The 22,785-nt window shown below is 33.4% G+C and overlaps 1 protein-coding gene across 1 annotated transcript; it reads left to right on the forward strand.

The window, feature by feature from the left end:
• The first annotated feature begins 19,335 nt into the window (after positions 1-19,335).
• Positions 19,336-22,504, forward strand: LOC129227345 (zinc finger protein OZF-like). Its single transcript, XM_054861889.1, has one exon. The coding sequence runs from the start codon at positions 19,391-19,393 to the stop codon at positions 20,438-20,440; it is 1,050 nt and encodes a 349-aa protein (XP_054717864.1). The 5' UTR covers positions 19,336-19,390; the 3' UTR covers positions 20,441-22,504.
• The last annotated feature ends 281 nt before the right edge of the window (positions 22,505-22,785 follow it).

Consider the following 22,785-nt stretch of genomic DNA (forward strand, 5'->3'; position numbering starts at 1 on the left):
AGGAAGCAATTCAGCGTCCGTACATCTGCTTCTACCACTGTGTGCTCAGCATGAAAAGAATGAAGGGGAAAGTATACGCCTGTGATGATTTCTTCTTGCTGTTTCGAGGGCAGTTTCGTCAGTGATCAATTGTAGCCAACACAGTGAAGTCGTTATAGCTGTTGGTTTTTCTTTTCGGAGCACGCTGTACCGCTTCCTTAAACTGAAAACGTAAAAAAATCCTTTTTTCAAAAATATATTTTGATGTTTTTATATTATGAGTGTTTTAAAGGGTAATTTTAAGTGTAGCCAGCCACCAGATAAAAGATAATGTTTTGACAGAAACTTTATTTGAAGGAATAAAAGTTTCAAAGATTCGAAAACACTGAAAACTGAAATTCCGTGATTTAGATTTTTCCGAGTTCTTAACAGAAGCAGATTTATATCATCGAGATTGCAAGAACATTTTTATCAAACTAGATAGACACTATCACAACCAATATGCTGAAGGTAAATAAATCTATATGAATTTCCAAATTATTATTTTAAAAATTCATTTAACGCATCGGATTAACGCATTAACATTTACAAGTAAAAACGTCGTTATTGCAATTTTAACATAAAATCACTTTTGTTTGTGAAATAAACTCATAATTACTGGGGTAGGGGGAGATTTTTTTTTTTTTGCAATTAAAACAATTAAATGTATACTCTGGAGATAATATACTAAATTATCTTTTATCTGGTGGCTGGCTACACTTAAAATTACCCTTTAAAACACTCATAATATAAAAACATCAAAATATATTTTTGAAAAAAGGATTTTTTTACGTTTTCAGTTTAAGGATTCGGTACAGCGTGCTCCGAAAAGAAAAACCAACAGCTATAACGACTTCACTGTGTTGGCTACAGTTGATCACTGACGAAACTGCCCTCGAAACAGCAAGAAGAAATCATCACAGGCGTATACTTTCCCCTTCATTCTTTTCATGCTGAGCACACAATGGTAGAAGCAGATGTACGGACGCTGTATTGCTTCCTTTCATTTTGAAAAATATTTCAAAATTTCTAATTTAAATTAAAAACATTTTTTTTTGGGGGGGGGGGGGATTTTTTTCCTGCTACAATCAAATGTAAACTCTGAGAAAATCCCTCCTCTCTACGAAAGTAATCTTTTTTTTTTATTTAATCAATCGATAATTCACTCCTGGGGGGCAACAAGTTCGCCCTAACATAGCTGGGGGGGGGGGATTTTCTACGTGTTTTTTTTTACCGAATAAATAATTGCAATTGTTTTTTACAATTTAAGAGGTCATGGGAAAATTCGAATAGTACTGGATTCGAACCAAATAAAGAGAAACAAAAAACTTTTTTTTGACAAATTTACCCATAAATACTGGGGGGGGGGGAGATTTTTTGGAAATCAAAATAATGAAACAAATACCCTGTAAAGTTCCCCATCCCCAACCCCACGAAAGTGATTTTTTTTTTTTTAATTTTAACAATCGATATTCACTTCTGGGGGGGGGGGGGGCTCCCACATTCGCCCCAACATAGCTGGAGGAAAGATTTGCTACGTGGTTTTTTTTAATTAATTTAATGTTATTATATAATTTTTAGCCATTTCACTTATGTTAATATTTTTCTTTTATTTTGACCTTTCATCCACCCATGCAGCGTGTGACCCGAAAATAGTGGGCGGAGGGGGGGGGGATTAGAGCCAAAATTTTTAATCCCATTTTTTTATTATTTTAACCGGCCACCCGCCATAAAACAGATAAACCGTGTTTTGGGGGCTCAGCTCTTGGTCTACAGGGACGACGGGTTCGAACTGAAAAATTCATTTTGTGTTGAATAGTCCATTTATTGAGAAGGCTATAGGCTATATAACATTGCGCTTTGACTAATAAGAGTGGAGCAGCAATAAGAAATGCAATGAAAGCGAGAAAATTTATATAATTGTATAAAATGCTTGGAACGCCGAAAACACGTACATTTTTGAGGTAGACCGTGCAACGCCTGACAATGCAGCTAGTAGACTTATAATTGCTGGGGAGGAGATATTTTGTTTTGCAATTAAATGTATACTCTGTAAAATTCCCTCCACGAAAGTGATCATTTATTTTTAATTTAATCAATCGACAATTCACCCCTGTGGGGGGCACCACGTTGTAAAACTGCGCACCGCGTAGCAACCCCCTCCATAGGTGTGGGGGGGGGATTGCTACGAGTTTTTTTTAATGAAAAAACGTTCAAACTTTGGGGGGTTTTTTTGCAACTTAAACAGTCATGCGTAAGTTCGAACAATACTCGACTTGAACCAAATAAAGAGGAACAAAAAAAATTTTTTTTGACAAATTGACCCATAGTTACTGGGGGGGAATTTTTTTTGGCAATCAAAATAATGAAACTAATACTCTGTAAAATTCCCCCCCACGAAAGTGATCATTTTTTTTTAAGTTTAATAATCGATACTTTACCCCTGGGGGGCACCACGTTCGCCCCAACATAGCTGGGGGGGAAATTAGCTACGGGTTTTTTCTTATTAATTTAATGCTATTATATAGTTTTTAGCCATTTAACTCATCACTTTGATATTTTTCATTTTTTTGACCTTTCATCCACCCACGCAGCCGTGTGACCCAAAATTAGTGGGGGGGATTCGAGCCAAAGTTTTAAATTGCATTTTTTTATTATTTTAACCGGCCACAAGCCATAAAAGAGATAAATCGTGTTTTGGGGGGTCAGCTCTTGGTCTACTATTCTAGTCCGTGTGGCACCGTTCACGTACCCAAAGGGGCCGGACCTACTAAGGGCATGGGCGCACCCCTGAACACCGCGTCGTGGCGCTTAATAACGTAAAATACGTTCGGTTAGGGACCGAAGGTGTCCGGGTGAAATAGTGCAATATATTCGCATTTCTGCTTGATTTTCTTATCGTTCATGCTGCCATCTAGTGGTAGGAGTATCAATCAATAATAGTTTAAAAATAAGGTTGCATAGCCCTCTTAACGAACTTTCGCTTTTTTTTCGTGTTCATTTATTCTTTATAAGCAGCAGAAATATTAATAGATAAAAAATAACATAGGTTAAATTTATTGTTTACGGTGGGGAAAAAAAGGAAAACTTTTTCATTTACATACATGATTACTTACATTATATAGCGCAATCTTATAAAGGAACGATAACAAGAGTGTATTAGAGTTGGTTACACTTGGTGTAAATAGATGAATAAATAGGTTTTGAAATTCAGTAATATATGAATATGATAAAATTCGAATTGCCTAGAGTTGTTAGAAAAATTAAATTATTCAAAGAGACAAGAACCCTACTAGCAAAATTTCTTGCATCAACCTTGACAGATCTTGATATTATACTGACGGCGTCAATATTGACGTGTTTCATACTGCATAAAGCTTGCATAAAGATTAAAAAGCAATGTTACAATAACAACACGTATGCAACATTGCATTCATCTTAAAATATCAATATTGATATTACCTTACAATAACAACATTGCATACATGTTGACGCCGTCAAGATGATATTGATTTCATGCTGTCGCCGTCAAGGTAATTAGTACACAATGGAACAGGTGGACCTTCGTTGATACTTGCGCATGCGCACAGTTCTTTCTACCCAGCGTCCCTGGCATTGCTGGCACATCTTCCTCCTTCGATCTTTGATTCAGTCGGTTCACTGCAGTTGCACGTGGCGTTGCATTCTTTTAGGCTTCGTTACGTTGGTTGCTTAGTTATTAGTGTGGAATAGTATTGTTTTAGGAATAACTTACGAATGACTGATAACTGCATTTGTTTATTAATATAGTACTAAACAAGTCCTATCGCAGACAATGTGCGATCAATGTTAGAAATGGCCGAAAATAACTTTTTTCGTCCCTAGACTTTGAAACAAAGGACATGAAGCCCAGAATTTCGTATTATCACTTCAATCTCACGAGTAAGATTAATTTTATTCAATGGTTATTTATGTTATTCTTTAAGATAAATTCATATGTTTTGTCCATGGGATATTTTTAATGCTGACATCCATTTGGAAATGTACTTTATTGTATTTATTTATTTATTTATTATTTTGCTATCTTTACTCTTAAATGTGCTATAAAAACCGACGCAATTATTCCTAACTAGGCAATGTATGTCTTTATAATACAATTAGAAGCATGAATTTAAAAAATTAGTCAAGTATTGCACAAAACGAAGAAACTTTCATTTTTTAAACTAAATTTTGAGCACTATTAATGCCTTTATATGAATTTCCGATCAGATGTCAGCTTTAAGAAAATATTCTTAGGCTAGAAAACTATCTTAAAGAATAACAGAAATAATTAAAGAATGAAATTTAATTCTCGAGTTTAAAGTGAAAGTAATACAAATAAATAAATAGATAAAACACCTTGCAAACGTGCTGATTTTATACTGTCATGTCAATGTATCCTGACATTTTCCTGTCATATCAATACGTATGCAATATTACAAAAGCAAGATCATCTTGCCTAGACCTTGATTTCATGCTGTCATGACAACATCTTGATATCATCCTGTCATATCAATACGTATGCAAGATTACAAAAGCAAGATCATCTTGCCTAGACCTTGATTTCATGCTGTCATGACAACATCTTGATATTATCCTGTCATATCAATACGTATGCAATATTACAAAAGCAGCCTACCTTGATATTTTCCTGATATTATGCTGCATACACCTTGTCAGTCAATATTGTGGCAGCCTGCTGACAGCATAAAGGGAGTAACATAACAACATTGAGGCAGCATTAATGCAAGATGATTTTTCTTGCATGTCAACCTTTATGCAATACTGAGGCAAGATGTTTTGCTTACTGGGAATAAGGTAGCAATATTGAAAGTTTTTTGATTTGGGTTGTTCTGAATAAACGCATGGCACATTCACATGAAATAGACTTTGGATATGTAAGAACTACGATTCATGTAAGGAATAATTAAAAATTGGACGAAATAACTAATAAACATTGAAACATTGAACTTTCTTGGGAATTGGTATTTGTTGCATTTGGGTGATATAAAATTAATCCTCTGGACTTAAAATAACCTCAACTGAGCAGATTTTTCATTCAACTTCGCTGAAAAATATTTTAGAAAGTAATAAAAACGCATTAAGAGAATTATTTTATTCTTGTTCATTTACTTTTTACAATAAACATTCATATGACTTAATGCCAGGTGAAAAACAACTAAATACAATAGAATACAAGTTATTAAATTAGTTTTTGTTGATAATAATGTCTTTAAAAATGAAAAGGGTGCTGAAAATATTAGTTAATTAAAAGTAATCAACAAAAAAATTTAGAAAAAAAATGGAAAATTAATTTGAATTCTGAAATTTTAAATTCAAATTATGTTTTTCGCAATCACGACAGGACCCTACTCATTGGAGTTATTGTTTCTAGAAAGGGCTCCTGTCGCCCCAAGCCTGCCCCTCCTCCTGGGCGGTTACGTGTGTATAGTTGTGTGTGTGTACAGGCACGCGTGCCTGTGTGTGTGCGTAGACCTGTGTGCATGCACTTAGGTGTGTGTGTATGTGTGTAACGGCGCGTGTGTGTGGGTGTATGTGTGTGAACGTGCGTGTGTATAGAACATGGACGCCACCGACCAGGAGAAGCGGAATCCGGGGGACAGTGCTCAGGACCAGAGGAGCCAGTGACGGTGGTGCTGCAGTCCTTGTCCTAGCTGAAAAAGGAACCACAACGCCAAGGAGCGTCAAATGAGAACAATAAGCAATTGTGATTGCTCAAAAAAATTCAAGTTTGTTTATAACAAGTTAATTGAGACAGTGAGAAGCAAAGGGATGTAAGTGGATATTTTTAAGCTTTGAGTAAAACGCGTTTAAAGTTAACACCCTAGGTAGGCTTTCATTGATTTTTTTTCTAAATCATGCAGTACAGCAGCACCTACCAGGGCTACTAGTATCATCTCTTGCTCCAAGATAGAGGAAAGGTTCACCTACCATGTGTACTGGTTATCTCCAAATTTTCAATTTTGTCACTTACATCCCTTTCTCACTGCCTCAATTGATCCAAATTTTCAATTTTGTCACTTACATCCCTTTCTCACTGCCTCAATTGATGAACACAAAAGAAATGTAGGAAAAAAAGGGAAATTCTATATGGAAACAGTTTAATTGCAATTTTTTTTAATTAAAAAAATCGGATTTTTTTTATTCATATTTTTTGTGAATCTTCAAGCATTTGTAGATATTAATTCTTTACATTTATAAACATAATATACTTCCCACAATATATGAAATGCAAAACTTTTTAGCTTTTTGCATTCAATGGCATTAACTATGTTTTAATAATAGGTATAAGTTGACCAGTTTTATTACAAATAATGCATGATTCAAATGAAATTCAACTTTTAAAATAAAAAAAAAAGTCCATAGAATTTTTATTTTGATCTTTTAGTGAAAGTAAAGAGTTAATTTCTATTATAAAATGTACGTACATTGCGCATAGTAACTTATTTATCTACAATTTTTTCCCCAGTCCCTTCTTCCATTTTTCTGAGTTTTCAAGCAAAATTCTCTTTTTATAAAAAGAAAATTATCACACATGATGATAGAAGTTTTACAATGACAATTGGAAATGGTAGAGTACAAATTTTGATTATCAACCACTTGGTTTCAACTGTAGCTGCTCTACTAGTAGTAATCCTTCAACTATACTTCTAGATATCACTACTTCCTAAAATTATATTTTTCATACTTTTTCGTAGAAAAATTCTTAAAATTTGGCGTTTTCTATGTTTATCAGCTTAGAGTCGAAAAAAGTATTGAAATAGATTCAATCGAGGTGAATAAGGCAATTGTTAAAACTTGATAATTAAGCAATTTGAACGAATGAACCATTCAGTTTACTCTTAAAACTAGGATAAGTTCTCTAAATATTCGAAAAATTCTTAATATTTATAAATACGTTATAATGTTTAGATAAGATGTGATTTTGTTTCATGCTTTGCTTAATGATTAAGTTTCCTTCATCATGTACATTTTTGTGTAAAATAATATGTTAAACAATTACTTTTCTTAAATTGTATTAGTCCTGGTATCTAAGAAAAAATGCAATTTTTTTTTCTGTAATTTTGGAATAAAAGCAACATATTGCAAGAGCCTGAAAATCTGTTACACACACAAAAAGAAGAATCTGCGTAGTTTAGTCAGTTGAAGTTAAAGATTGTATAATGCAGTCTAGTTAAATTTAGAGCAACGCATTCTAAAAATTCAAATTCAATTTATAAAAATAAAATCAACTGATTTTCATCAATAATTTTGTTAAACAAATCACTTGATTCAAATCAATGATTTTTTTCTTAAATCACTTAATTTAAATCGTGATTTTAATCATAGTTTAAGTCAAGCTCATTTAAATCAACGATCCCTGCTTATTTAGTAAAATGGCTAAGCAGTTATTTACAATAAGTATTAATAAAATCGAAAGCGTGGATACGGTTCCAAATTATGTACAATAAGGATTTTTTTTTTAATGGTACTCATGTTTTAATATTTTGTTGTAAACCAAGACCTAATCTTGTTGAAAGTTGATTGAGACCTGCTAGTATTTGGTGCAGTATTCATTTGTTTTAGTATTAAGTTTATTTTTATTTTAAAAGTTTTGTAAAATGAGTCAAGTGCATGCTGGGCAAAGTGATATAGTTCAATTCGTTCACTTATTCAACCTTTTATTAAACCATTTAAATATTGGTTTATTAATTAAGTAATTTACATTACTTCTTTCAACAATTCATATATTCATTTATTCAGGACTAATATATTTAAGAAAAGTAATTGTTTAACATATTATTTTACACAAAAATGTACATGATGAAGGAAACTTAATCATTAAGCAAAGCATAAAACAAAATCACATCTTATCTAAACATTATAACGTATTTATAAATATTAAGAATTTTTCGAATATTTAGAGAACTTATCCTAGTTTTAAGAGTAAGCTGAATGGTTCATTAGTTCAGATTGCTTAATTATCAAGTTTTAACAATTGCGTTATTCACCTCTATTGAATCTATTTCAGTACTTTTGTCAACTCTAAGCTGATAAACATAGAAAACTGCCAAATTTTAAGAATTTTTCTACGAAAAAGGATGAAAAATATAATTTTAGGAAATAGTGGTATCTAGAAGTATAGTTGAAGGATTACTACTAGTAGCTGGCGGGAAGAGGGGGGGGGGGGCAGAGCAGCTACAATTGAAACCTAGAGGTTGATAATCGAAATTTGTACTGTAGCATTTCCAATTGTCATTGTAAAACTTCTGTCATCATGTGTCATAATTTTCTTTTTATAAAAACAGAAAAATTTGCTTGAAAACTCAGAAAAAAGGAAAGAAGGGACTGGGCAAAAAAATTGTAGATAAATAAGTTACTATATGCGCAATGTACACACATTTTATAATAGAAATAAACTCTGTACTTTCACTAAAAGATCAAAATGAAAATTCTTTGAACTTTTTTTTTTTAATTTTAAAAGTTGAATTTCATTTGAATCATGCATTATTTGTAATAAAACTGGTCTACTTATACCTATTAATAAAACATAGTTAATGTCATTGAATGAAAATAGCTAAGAAGTTTTGCATTTCATATATTGTGGGAAATTTATTATGTTTATAAATGCAAAGAATTAATATCTACAAATGTTTGAAGATTTACAAAAAATATGAATAGAAAATGTTCCGTATTTTTTTTATTTAAAAAAATTACAATTAAACTGTTTTCATATACTTTTCCTGCTTTTCCTATTTTTAACTATTTTGTTCATCAATTAATTTGTTGTAAACGAACTTGAAAATATTTTTTTTTTTTTTTTCAAATTCATTTACAAATACAAATACAAATACAAAAGCGACGACCAGCAACAGGCTCTGGGCCCAGCTAGACTGGTCCTAGTCAATTTACAATCCCCAGTGAAGATCAATGGCCCTCTTAAAACTATCTACTCCCTTGCTCATTACCACCTCTTCCGGTAAACTGTTCCAAGGTTCCACTACCCTGCTATAATAATAATTTTTCCTAATATCCATGTTAGCCTGAGATTTAAATAGCTTAAAACAATGACCCCTTGTCCTGTTTTCAGTGCTTAACTTCAGCCCCATAACATCTTTCATTTTAATAAATTTAAACAACTGAATCATGTCCCCTCGGTCTCTTCTTTGCTTAAGACTGTTTTAACCTTCTAAGCCTGGAATCATAGTCTAAGTGAGAAAGTCCATTTATTAGGCTTGTAGCTCGCCTTTGAACCCTTTCCAATACATTAATGTCTTTCTTAAGATAAGGAGACCAAAACTGAACAGCATACTCCAAATGAGGTCTTACCAAACTTCTATATAAGGGCAGAAGAACTTCTTTAGATTTGTTTGAAATAGATCTATTGATAAACCCAAGCATCTTATTGGCCTTGTTACTAGCAATGCTGCACTGTTGGCTAAACTTTAAATCCTGACCTATTAAGATCCCCAGATCAGTAACTTTGTCTGCCTGACTAATGACTGAACCTTGCAAATAATAACTTGTACACTTATTTCCATGCCCTAAATGTAGCACTTGACATTTTCCAACATTAACAGCCATACCCCATTTATCAGCCCACTCCGTAATATGATCTAGATCCTCTTGCAGCTGTTTTGCTTGTTCTTCATTATCTACAGTCCCCATAACTTTGACATCATCAGCAAAACAATTCATGTTCCCAGAAATATTTTTGTGAATATCGTTCATAAAAACAATGAACAAAACAGGCCCTAACACTGATCCTTGAGGAACCCCGCTTAAAACCTCACTCTAATTAGAATAATTACCCCTTACAACTACCCTTTGTTTCCTTCCGGTCAGCCAGTTTTTTACCCAATTGTTTGTTGTTTACTTTTAATTAACTGACATTTTTCAGCATCCTTTTCATTTTTTAAAGATATGATTATCAACAAACTAGTTTAATAACTTGGCTTCTATTGTATTTAATTGTTTTCACCTAGCATTAAGTCATATGAATGCTTATTTGTAAAAAGTAAATGAACAAGAATAAAAGAATTCTCTTAATGCATTTTTATTCATTTCTAAAAAAAATTTCAGCGAAGTTGAATGAACACTCTCCTCAGTTGAGGTTACTTTTACTTTTAGGGGTCCAGAGGATTAATTTTTAAATCATTCAAATGTAACAAAAACCAATTCCCAAAAAAGTTCAATGTTTGTTATATATTTCGTCCAATTTTCAATTACTCCTTACATAAATCGTAGCTCTTACATATCCTATTTTCATGTGAATGCGCCATGTATTTATTCAGAACAACCCAAATGAAAAAACTTTCAATATTGCTACCTTATTCTTCATTTTTCTAACAACTCTAGGCAATTTGAATTTTATCATATTTATATATTACTGAATTGCAAAATATATTTATTCATCTATTTACACCAAGTGTAACCAACTCTAATACACTCTTCTTATTGTTCCTTTATAAGATTGCGCTATGTAACGTAAACAATCATGTATGTAAATGGAAAAGTCTATTTTTCCTTTTTTTTCCACCATAAACAATAAATTTAACTTACGTAATTTTTTACATATTAATATTTCTGCTAAGTATCTTTACTAATAATAAAGCAGAAAGTCTCTCTGTCCGGAGGATGTCTGGATGTCTGTAAGATGTCTGGATGTCTGGATGTCTGTGACGCGCATAGCGCCTAAACCGTTCTGCCGATTTTCATGAAATTTGGCACAAAGTTAGTATGTTGTGCACCTCGAAGCGATTTTTCGAAAATTCGATGTGGCTCTTTTTTTATTCCAATTTTAAGAAAAAAAACTATCATAAATTACGAAATTATCATAACGTGGAACCGTAACATGGGCACAAGCCAATTGGCGAGATACGAAATTATCATAACGTGGAACTGTAACGTCGGTACAAGCCAATTCACCATACATTATTTGTAAATATACAAGCGAACCAAAAGACCTTTAATTTTTCTATTACGGGCGAAGCCGTGCGGGTGCCACTAGTAAAGAATAAATGAATACGAAAAAAAAAGCGAAAGTTCGTTAAGAGGGCTATGCAACCTTATTTTTATTACTGATTGATACTCCTACTACTAGATAGCAGCATGAACGATAAGAAAATCAAGCAGAAATGCGAATATTGCACTATTTCACCCGGACACATTCGGTCTCTAACCGAAAGTCACATTCGGTCTCTAACCAAAAGTGTCGTCCATGGTTTTTGTTTACGGATCCGAGGAGAAGATATCCCCTCTCCCTGCGAGAAAAAAAGCGAATAATTTTATTTGTTTTTCCAATTACTATGTGCTCCCTGTTACTAATCTAGACAGGAACGACGGATTTCTTGCTTTTTTAGATTTCACCGCAAAATATATTTTCTCTATCAAGTTTAACGAATTGCTCGTATCAAAGATTCGTATTGAGTTCCAAGTTTCAATTTGTTCTTCATCTCTGTGTTCTTATTAGAAGAAGTAAGTTTGAACTGTTTCGTTTTTCTTCTCATTTTGACTCGTTACCGTCATAAAGCTGTAACTTTTAATTATTTCACTACTGCTGGCATTATGTGGATAGTGTGAAAGTGTGAGTTTAGCAAAATAAATTGACCCTCGGTTTTCGCTGGGGTTACGTTCCACGGTAATGATGCTTAAATAAAAACCTCGTAAATTGAGACTTATTAACAGTGTTAAAATGGAGTTAGGTTCCACAAATGAAAAAAAATACTGCATTCCATCATTTTATATGTAATATGTAATAAGTGTAATGTGTACTTATTCTGATACATATGCACATCATGCATAAAGAAAATATAAATTTTCTTAGTGCTTATATAAAAATAAACTGATTAGTTTACTTTATTGGCAGTCATTAGCTATTTTTCTCTGGTTTTTGTAGGGCACTAACACTAACGCATCCATGATCCCTCACTTCATTTAAACAACGGGATCTTCCATCACTAGCAAATCAAAAGATCATTTGCCATTGTCAAGGAAGGCCCAAAATTTTGAATGCGAAAGTTTTTCGTTTTTGTGTCATCAATGTCGGTGTTCTTATTGGTTTCGTTCTCCTTTGTCACTTCAGGTGGGCTCTGAATTGTGTGAATTTAATAACTTTACTTTTGAAAAGAGCTCTGGAATCAATCCCAAAAAATATCTCCAATGGTCTAAGCTTACTTATTAGATGTTAAAATCCAATTTATTGGGTGTTCTCTCCTATCTCAGGAGTGTTTGGATTTTCAATGCCCGTTTCCAATGTCACATCTGCGTAAAATCAAAACTTGACTGCATAAAATAAATTAAAGGTGTCAAATCTTAAACCGCGTAAAATGAGGGTCTACTGTATCACTAATAATTTTTCCGTAGTAAGTTGTATACAAATTTGGATCAGGGTTGCCAGTCTTGCATAATATAGACGAACGCGTGAACGAGGTTTGCAGAAAATGTTTAACTCTGCAGAATTTTTTTAAAACTACTAACGTTAATTTAAAAAAGAGAGTAAATTAAAAAAAAAATCCCACAGTTTATTTCTCTTTCTTCCAAATATTTTTTTGTCTGCCATTCTTGACCAGTCTTTTTGTCAAAACAATTGTCAATATGCATTTGTTTTTACAGAAATAGTTAATTTTAAAGTAAAGGGTGAATTTGACAAAATAATTATTTGCAGAAAATTTTCCAGTTAGAATTTGTTCACAGAAAGCTTTTCATTTTATCTAACTCTGGGGGCTGCAAGAGTGGCTCGTCACTATGGGCTAGGTGGGCCAAGCCCACCCAGAAAAATTGTACGCAATTAAATAGAGTGAAACCTGTGTATAACAATACTGTCTATAACGATAACCTGTCTATAACAATATTTGTTTTTAGCCCCAGCAAAATGTCAGCATGAATAATCAAACTGTCTATAACAATAACCTGTTTATCACGATATTTTTTTTAGGTTCCATCAGTATCGTTGTAGATTTAGTGTAGATCATTTAAAAATAATACCCAATAGCTGTAGAAGGTCAATAGCAGTAGGGGAGGGCTTTGACACATGTCACTTGTACGAAAGAACAGCTTGGCACAGGGCAAAAAAACGGCTGGCCCACTGAATGAAAAGAAGTGCTCTTATAGTTTTCCTCCGTCCCTCTTTTGTCTTTCATATTAAAAGGCTGTTAATATCTGGATCTTGCATTTACCATTATTTTATGGGTTCCCGGTTCCCCACTATTGTATCGCATCGCATGCATCATATCTTGATTAATTTATTTTTCTGTTTGGAAGTAATATGAGCGGAATCATTGGAATTTCTAAATTTTTTTCGAATAGTGCACACAGCACAGATCAGTTGCTTTTGAGTGTGGTGCAAATAAAAGTTTAGAATTGGTCCGAAACTTTTGCAAAAAAAAAACTCAATTGGGTGAGAGCTATTCAATTTTCTTTTTCATTTTGATATTTGACGAAAGTAATAAGTATTAACTGTATAATACAGAGCCGTGTCCAAGGGGAGGGTTTTAGGGGTTAAACCCCTCCCATTGAAAAAAAATCAATAAATCATTAAACGATTTTCCAAAACGTATTTTAAGTTTTAATTAATTTTAGAGTTAAACTCTGATACAGTATTCACCCTCTTTAATATTTCCCAACCTTAACAATTAATATTTTCCCCAATTGTAGGATTCCCAAGCACCTTCGCATCTAAGTGCTTGAAAAAATGGAATGGCTGGAGAGTCCGGGAATGCTGTAAGCATGCAGGGGAAAATTATTTAAAAGAATATTAGACAATAACGTAGCCCCTTTCCCCCCAAAAAAATTTAGGGGCAGGGAAAATGGTTACTTTGCTTACTGTTTTTTTATAGTACGCCTTTAGTGTTGGATGAATTAGTCGTTTTACACAGTAGAAAAATGTTTCTATGCGAAACAGCATTTTTTTTAATAAAATTTTTATTTTCATTCAATTCCTGTTCAATGTTTTTGATGGAAAAACAAAAGAAAAAAAAAGAAGGAAAATGAGGTGGCATAAAAGAAATATGTGTGCTTTTACAAAATGTTCAACTGTACAAATAAGATTTCATTAAAAAAAAAAAAACTCAAAACGTATAAAAAAAAAACCTAGTTATCGAACTAAAATGAACTATTCAACACGCGTAGTTAGTTTTCCTTTGACAACGTAAGTTAAAAAGGGAAAAAGTTTCAACCCCTCCCTTTATGAAATCCTGGACACAGGCCTGGTATAATAGGTCTTATTGTTATGTGTTTCCTATTCTGTAGTATTCTAAGACGAAAGAAACCTAAATTATTCGTATTTCAATTTGATCCGGTGCATCGCTTTAGGGCAATTCCATGATAAGGTCAACCAAATGATCAAATTTTCAAAATTAAAATTTCTAAACAAATAAGGTGTCATTTTAAAGGTAAAGAGTTTTATATTTTGAAATGCCTGTCTACAATTTGATGACTTTAATTATAAATAAGTTACAGGAGGTTAAACTAAGTTATCTTGAGTATTTTCATACCATATTTGGTGACTCTCAAAGAAGTTCTATTTTTTCCAAAAAATACATACCAGTATTATGAATTGAGATGAATAACCATTTAAAGATACAATGTGTTGCTGGTGATGTTGCAAAAATGTGTCAAAATATAATTCATTTTGATTTGTAAAAGAATTCCTCTGGGGTACATTAAGTGTTTTACGTTTGACACCAAAACGTGCAATTAATTATGCTGAACCAATAATTTTAAAGCTACATACATGTATTTTGGGGTATAAAGCAAGATTTTCAATCTCATTGATGCAACCTATTTTAATTTTGTAACAAGTGAATATTTTTTATTAAAATCTAGGTGTTGGACGTAGAAAAATGTTTACGTCCGACATTGTTACAAACAGCATTGTTTTCAACTGTGTTTCTGCCTTTTATTACAAAGTTAAAGCAAAACGTGCATAAAAAAACAACTTTGTGAATTTACTGTATATACATATAGGGTTGAATGGGGTAAGTAATTTTACCCTTTATGAGAACAGTTCGTGTATATAAAGGTGTGACAGTTGATTAAGATCAATTTTGGCAAATTAGCCAAAAGTATATATGTTGAAAAAGAAATTGGAAATACTAAATGACTGTGCCCATGCAAAGTTGGCAATGGTAGGACTAAGTTTATCAACATTAGTCCTACATAAATCTTAATGGTTTTCCTTAGCATAAGTTTCCCAAATAACTAATCACTGGCTTTAGCAGTTTTTGTAGTTGAACTATCAATTCCTACTAAATCATCATAGTCATCTTGTATTTCACTAATAAAAATATTTCAACAGAGTTGCTTTTGATTTTCAAATCCTCACTGTTATGGGGGAACCACTTACCCCTTAGTGTGGGAACCTCTTATAGCGAAATTTGACGGGGCAAGTGGGACCCCTCCTCTAAAACAGTTATTAATAATATTTTATTCAAAAATTCTGGTTGCAGTATGCACTTTAAGTTAAACTGTACATGAAGGTTCAATGATCATAAAAAAAATAATAAAAGCTAACCGGGAAACACTTTTTTGAAAAATGTTGCTTGAACTCGCCAAAAAATGTTTTTCAGATTTTTTTTTGACTAAGTTCTCTAATCTAGAAAAAAATTCCATGAAATACAAATATTTGCACAACTAATCACTGTCATGAACCATGACATGATCAATATAAAAAGCATAAAAACCTTATGCTTTTTTCAGTTTTAGGGAGGTGACCCACTTCCCCCAACCAACCCTACTTCTGAATTTACTTTGTAAATTTTGCTTTTGTATATTTAACCTGTAATTTACATATTTATAATTGTAATCATTGTTTTGTGTTTACATTTAAAAGCAATAGTTTACATCCAACATGAGCAATTTACGTCCGACACCATGCCAATAATATTTTTTAAACAATTTTTTTCTTTACCTATAATATCATTTGAAAGCTGTGAAATATGCTTCAGTCATAAGTACACTTAAGAATTAAGCTGTTTTTAAAATGAAAAATGTAAGCCAATCCACAGACTTTTAATAATTTTTAAGTGAACCATCAATTTTACTACTTGTGTGTTTACATCCGACATCAACTCTTTAAAAAATTTTAATTTATACTTTAGGAATCAATTTTGAAAAACTAACATGATTTTTTATTCAGTGGGATGAAATAAGTATCTTGTGAATAAATTTAATCATTTTGGATCAGTTTATATTTGGTAAATGGAATTAAAACTGAGAAATGTTTCTTCATTTTTTACGTCCGACACCATGGAATTGCCCTTTAAGTCCTTAAAGGCGTAGTGCCACATTTCCTCAAAATTGACCAAACTATCATTTATTTTATTGCTAATTTTAAAACTTCAGATTGTTTCAAGCTTTATGAAGAGAGTTTTAAACGCTCTAGTTTAATTATTTAAAAAGTTATTGAGTTTAGGTCCCTCACACTAGGTGCGCTTTTTCTCGATTTCGAATTGCTTTTGAGGAATCATAAATAGCTTATTGTTTTCACTTGACCGTTGAATGACGTCTGCCTTTGATTTTATTTTTCTATTCTTATAATGCAGGCATCCATGTGCCTCGGAATTGAATTATTTATTAACGACCTTCATGACTTTACACAATATTTTTTATGCAAAACTAATATCCACCATTCAGCCCCTGGCATTCATTTGAATTTTGACGTCATGAATTCAAACTATAGTTGTGATAAAAGCCATTAGTGGGAAAAAGAAACTCTTCTTATTGCAATCTGCAAACTATTTAGATAAATGATGAAAGATGATTGATTATGGTTTGTTTTGCATTTGTTTTTAATAAATTATTGTTTGGTATTCATTTAAAATTTGATAATTATCTAAGTGGCCAAAACTGGATAAAACTGATTTTATTCCGGCCAGTTTAAACCAGTTTTATCTATGGTTAAAACCACCACTGGCCAAAACTCATACAACCCTGTCCTTAAGCCATACATAGCTTTCACCTGCTGCATCAAAATTAAATATCTGGTTGCTGCTGCGAGAAAAAGCCACTTGGGAGGGTCGAGACCAATTCGTGTGGCGAGTTTGGATTTAAGGCAGAAGGGACCCGAAAAAATGAGGGCTTTGAAAGTAGCGTTTTATATTTGGGGCAGACCCTGAATCGATTTTCAATAGTAACTTTTGGGGGATGGCAGTTAATCAGTGGCGGCGATTTCGGAGCGCAAGGCCGTCCCCTCGCTTTTCATGAGAAATTTAGTTTATTTTTCAGTTAAGGAACCAAAACTAGAAATTAACAAAAGAGTAGAAGTGTCAATATTTTCAGAACATAATTATTTGTTTACTTTGTACATCTGTTTACGAAACATCCCCCCCCCCCACTTTTCATGGGAAATTTATTTTATTTTCCAATTAAGGAACCAAAAGTAGAAATTGCAAAAAAGCAGAAATGTCAACATTTTTAGAACATAATTATTTGTTTTACTTTGCACATCTGTTTATGAAATATAGCGCAAACACCCATAGTAACTTTTAGTTTATGTATTCATGGTTTAGATATTAGTAAATCAAGCCATACTTGGTTTAATGAAGTTATTACCAAGTGTTTGTGACATCTCAAAATACTTCGGGATAAATAATGTATGTGTAATTCATGTCTAAGTTTCTTCGAGGGAAGTTATTGTGTACATAATTCATCAAAACCTTAAGAAAAAAAGTGAGTTAAGTTGTTATATTTTCATCACTTTCCACTTATCTGCTCTCTAAACCAGCCCTGACAAAATTTTGTACTTTTTTTTTCTCTTTTTTTTTTTTTTTTTTCATTTTTTGCTTTTCCATTTTTTTTTTATAATTTTTTCAATTTTTTTTGCCTCCACCCCACTTTTGAGCCCAATCACCGCCTCTGCAGTTAATTAATGAAGTTGAATAATGTTTGTGTTTGTTAGTACACCTCTCAAATGTACTGTGTCTTAAGACTTTTTAAAAATTTGTGTTAATCTGCACTTGTTCTTTGACATTTTTTCAGGAGGAATCTGAACTGAATCGTGATGGATTTCAACACACATTAATATTAGACATCTAAGTCTGTACTGATACACACTTTCATCGGAAGATTTGGCCGAAGAGATAATTAGAAGAAACCCTGCTCGAATTTCCAAGAATTTTGGCCATTTGAAAGGAAAGTGATTTTATGAATATATTTATTGAACTAAGCTGTAGAAACATACTTTATTTGTTTTATGACTAGATCTCCAGCTCTTTTTGCTATTTAAAGCAATGATTAGTAAAGAGCAAGCACATAAACAAAGGTTTGTATGGCTTTTTCTAAGAGAAGAGAACTGAAGCTATGCTTCTACAATGACATTGCAGTTGAAATACTGGTTGTAAAACTTTTTTTTTTCTGTTTCATTGCCGTCACTTGTGAAATTTCCTAAACGGCAATCTAAAGTCTCCCTCGGGCCAAGCCCTTTTCTCGGTCAAAACATTAGTCTTATTATTGTGATTAGTATTACTATTATGAATTTTGAAAATTGCATGATATGTATAGTTTCTGGTTGACGGCCCTCACAATCTCCATACTTTTAAAAAACACACTTGGTTTGAATGCAGGTTCATAACCTGAAATAAGGGCATATTATGTGAAGATAAATGATAGGGAAAAGCAGTGCTCGAGCCATTCTTTTTCGATTCAGTTTAAAAAATACATAAAAGATTCCATTCTTGAGAGAAATATTTAATATTACACAACACACGCAGCAGTGCTCGAGCCATTCTCTTTCGATTCAGTTAAAAAAATACATAAAAGATTCCATTCTTGAGAGAAATATTTAATATTACACAACACTTGCAGCAGTGCTCGAGCCATTCTTTTTCGATTCAGTTTAAAAAATACATAAAAGATTCCATTCTTGAGAGAAATATTTAATATTACACAACACACGCACAATGTTCATGTTGTTTAAAGGCCTTTTTTAAAGCAACACATTAAAAGTCACATTTCGGACTACATACTGGCAAAAACCCCACCCTCCTGTCAAAGTTGCTGAAAGACACATTATTAGGCCAAAGATTTAAAGAGAGGAAATAAAGGTCCCTTCTCGAGAAAGACCTTAATCCCTTGAAAATTTGTTTGGAGTTAGTACCTCCTTCTAACAACTTTGAGGGTCATATTAGGCATTGGCAAAATGTTCTACTCTTGTGAATTCTCGAGAAAGACCCTATTCCCTTGAAATTTTCTTTGGAGTTAGTGCCTCCTTCTAACAACTTTGAGGGTCATATTAGGCATTGGCAAAATGTTCTACTCTTGTGAATTCTCGAGAAAGACCCTATTCCCTTGAAATTTTGTTTCGAGTTAGTACCTCCTTCTAACAACTTTGAGGGTCATATTAGGCCTTAGCAAAATGTTCTATTCTTGTGAATTATGTCCCGAGACATTTTCAGACGAATCTGAGTTGAAGAACCATCTCAGTTCCCATACTGGTAAAAATTCCTTTACGTGTGAATGTTGTACAAAAGAGTTTTCTACAGTTTCAAACTTAAACCGACACATGAAAGTGCACTCTGGCGAAAAACCTTACAGCTGTGAATGCTGTTCAAAGGCATTTTCTGTAGCTGCGAACTTACGGCGACACATGAAAGTACACTCTGGCGACAAACCTTTTTCCTGCGATAGCTGTAGGAAGGCATTTTCTAAAGTTAAATACTTACGGCGACACATGAGGGGTCACGCTGGCGAAAAACCTTATCCCTGCCAACATTGTTCGGAGACATTTTCTCTACCTTCACAGTTAAGAGATCACGTAAAAAGTCACACTGGCGAAAAACCTTATTCTTGCGCATGCTGTTCAAAGGCATTTTCTAAGGCTTCACGCTTGATAGAACACATGAGAATTCATACCGGCGAGAAGCCTTATTCTTGCACATGTTGTTCGAAGACATTTTCTAGTGCTGCAAACTTAGGGCGACACATCAAAATTCACTCTGGCGAAAAGCCTTATTCTTGCGAATGTTGCTCAAAAGCATTTTCGCAAAGTTCATACTTAAAACAACACATGAAAAGTCACACAGGCGAAAAACCTTATTCTTGCGAATTTTGTTCGAAGACATTTTCTGGAGCTTCACACTTAAAATATCACATAAGAAGTCACACTGGCGAAAAACCTCATGCCTGCTCATATTGTTCGAAGCCATTTTCTCAAGCTTCAAGCTTAAAAGAACATATGAGAACTCACACTGGCGAGAAACCTTATTCTTGTGATTGCTGTTCAAAGGCATTTTCTCGAGCTTCACATTTGAAACAACACATGAGAACTCACACTGGCGAAAAACCTTATTCTTGCGAGCATTGTTCAAAGGCATTTTCTCACTCTTCACACTTTAAACAGCATATGAGAAGTCACACTAGGCAAAAAACGGTAGGCTTGGAAATTCTGCTTAAAAGCATTTCCTGATTTTACTCAATTAAAAAACATTTTAAAGTGCATACTGGCGAAAAGCCTTATTCTTGCCAATGGTGTCGAAAAGCATTTTGTAAGGCTTTACGCTTAAAAGAATGCGAAAGTTGTTCAAAGGCCGTTTCGAAAGTTTCACACTTAAAACAATACATGAGAATTAACACTGGCAAAAAACCTTAGTCTTGCGAATGTTGTTCGAAGACATTTTCTGGAGCTTCACACTTAAAATATCACATAAGAAGTCACACTGGCGAGAAACTTTATGCTGCTCATATTGTTGGATGCCATTTTCTCGAGCTTCACACTTAAAAAGTCACTTAATAAGTCTCACTGGCGAAAAAACAATTCTTGCGAACATTGTTCAAAGGCATTTTCTCATTCTTCACACTTAAAACAACACATGAGAAGCCACACTAGGCGAAAAACGGTACGCTTGGGAGTTCTGTTTAAAAACATTTCCTGATTTTTCCTAATGAAAAAGCATTTAAGAGTGCCTAGTGGCGAAAAACAAAATTCGTGAAAATGTTGTTTGAATGCAGTTTCTTAAATTCACATTTAAAGCAGCACATGATGGGGGGGGGGGGGGGTCCACACTATCTTAAACCTGTACTCCTGTAAATTATATTTTTAGACATCGATTTAAAGGATCATGCTGGGGAAAAAGGATTTCTTGTGAATGTCATTCAAAGACATTTTCTACAGCTACAAACTTACGACGACAGTTGAAAGTTCATTCTGGCGAAAGACTTTATTCTTGTGAATGCTCTTCGAAGGCATTTCTTAAAGTTTCACACTTACGAAAACAGGAGAACTCACTTTGGCGAAAAACTGTATTCTTGAAAATTCTGTTTAAAGACATTTTCTGTTCTTTCCTAATTAGTACGCCATTTCGTTTTTATACTGCCCTAAAACCGCATTCATGTGAATATTGCCCAATAAGCATTTTCTCGAACCTCACAGTTAAAGAAACACATGATAACCGATACTGCAGAAAAGCCATACTTGAATGATTTTTGTTCTGGCATTTCTATAAACCAAGGTCCCATTAGATGGTGCTGATGCTTTTCAGGCATTGACTTTTCTGTGTTAAACCCATACAACTTTGATTTGCCCTTGAAATTCTTGAAAAATTCGAAACTTCATATGTCTCCTATTTTGACCGCAAGAGACGCTGTACTTAATCTTGTGCATCCACTCAATCACTGTCAACGTTACTAAGCTTGTTCATTTTTTGATTGGACGTCGCTCATTTTGACCGCAAGAGGCGCTGAACCCAATCCTGTGCATCCACCAATCAATGGAAACGTAGTAGAAAATGGATTGCCTGTAGCGCCCTCTTTGTTTCCATGGGTTTCAGCGATTGTCATGGCCTATAAGAATTAAGTGCAGCCATGCTTGAACTTAACATTCCCAGCATCACGTGATTGTACAAATCGGCAAAAAGCCAAGGAGAACTTACACTGGCAAAACAACTTGCTCTTGGTAATGTTTGTCAAAAGGATTTTTCAAGGTCACAGATGAAGCAACTCACGGAGAAATATCCAACAGTAGAGAAATATTCGATGCTTGTAAACTTTGTTCAAAGTCATCTTCTGATTCTCTCTAGATAAAGGGACATTTGGAAGTCCATAGCGGTGAAAAAGTATATTTTTGTGAAAATTGTTTAAATTATGTAACAAATTATTTTTCCAAAACATTGTTTTCAAAGTTGTGCATGAAAGTTCGCAACGGCGAAAGACGTTATTCGTGTAATTATTGCTTTCATGCATTTTCTATGTCAGCATGATTTCTGAAAGAAGTGGTTTTTTTAAGCAGTGTTTTATTTTCAGTTTCATCTATCTCCAAAATCACTTCATATGGGATTTTTCTGACTTTGTTTCTCCGGACACTCACGGCTTTTGACAACACAACTCTCTGGAGTTCTTTTCAGTTGCACATACCCCAATGCCGAATCTCCATATCCCTCTCTGCACTAGCAAATTGCATAAAATTCAAGCATTTCATTAAAATTTGAAAATAATCTATTGCTCTGTATTTTAAAAATAAAACTATATGTATTATGAAAAATATAGTTTGAAACATATTTTCACAACAGTTCTGGAATTAATGTTTAATAAGCACGTGAGATATTCTTTTTAAAAAATGCAAGTAAAGAAAGGAATTGAAATCCTGCACAATAAACTTAAGTAGAAAACAGTAGAACCTCTCAATAAGGTACACTAAGGGGACCAGAAATTTCGTCCCTTAAATAGAGGTGCCCTTTCTTCGGAGGTAGTACAGTAGAACCTCTCAATAAGGGACACTGAGGGGACCAGAAATTTCGTTCCTTAAATAGAGGTGTC

The sequence above is a fragment of the Uloborus diversus genome, chromosome 8 (genome assembly GCF_026930045.1).
Source record: "Uloborus diversus isolate 005 chromosome 8, Udiv.v.3.1, whole genome shotgun sequence".
NCBI lineage: Eukaryota > Metazoa > Arthropoda > Arachnida > Araneae > Uloboridae > Uloborus > Uloborus diversus.

Coding starts and splice junctions, on each gene's coding strand:
- LOC129227345 (XM_054861889.1), top strand. CDS start 19,391: ATGTTCTATTCTTGTGAATTATGTCCCGAGACATTTTCAGACGAATCT.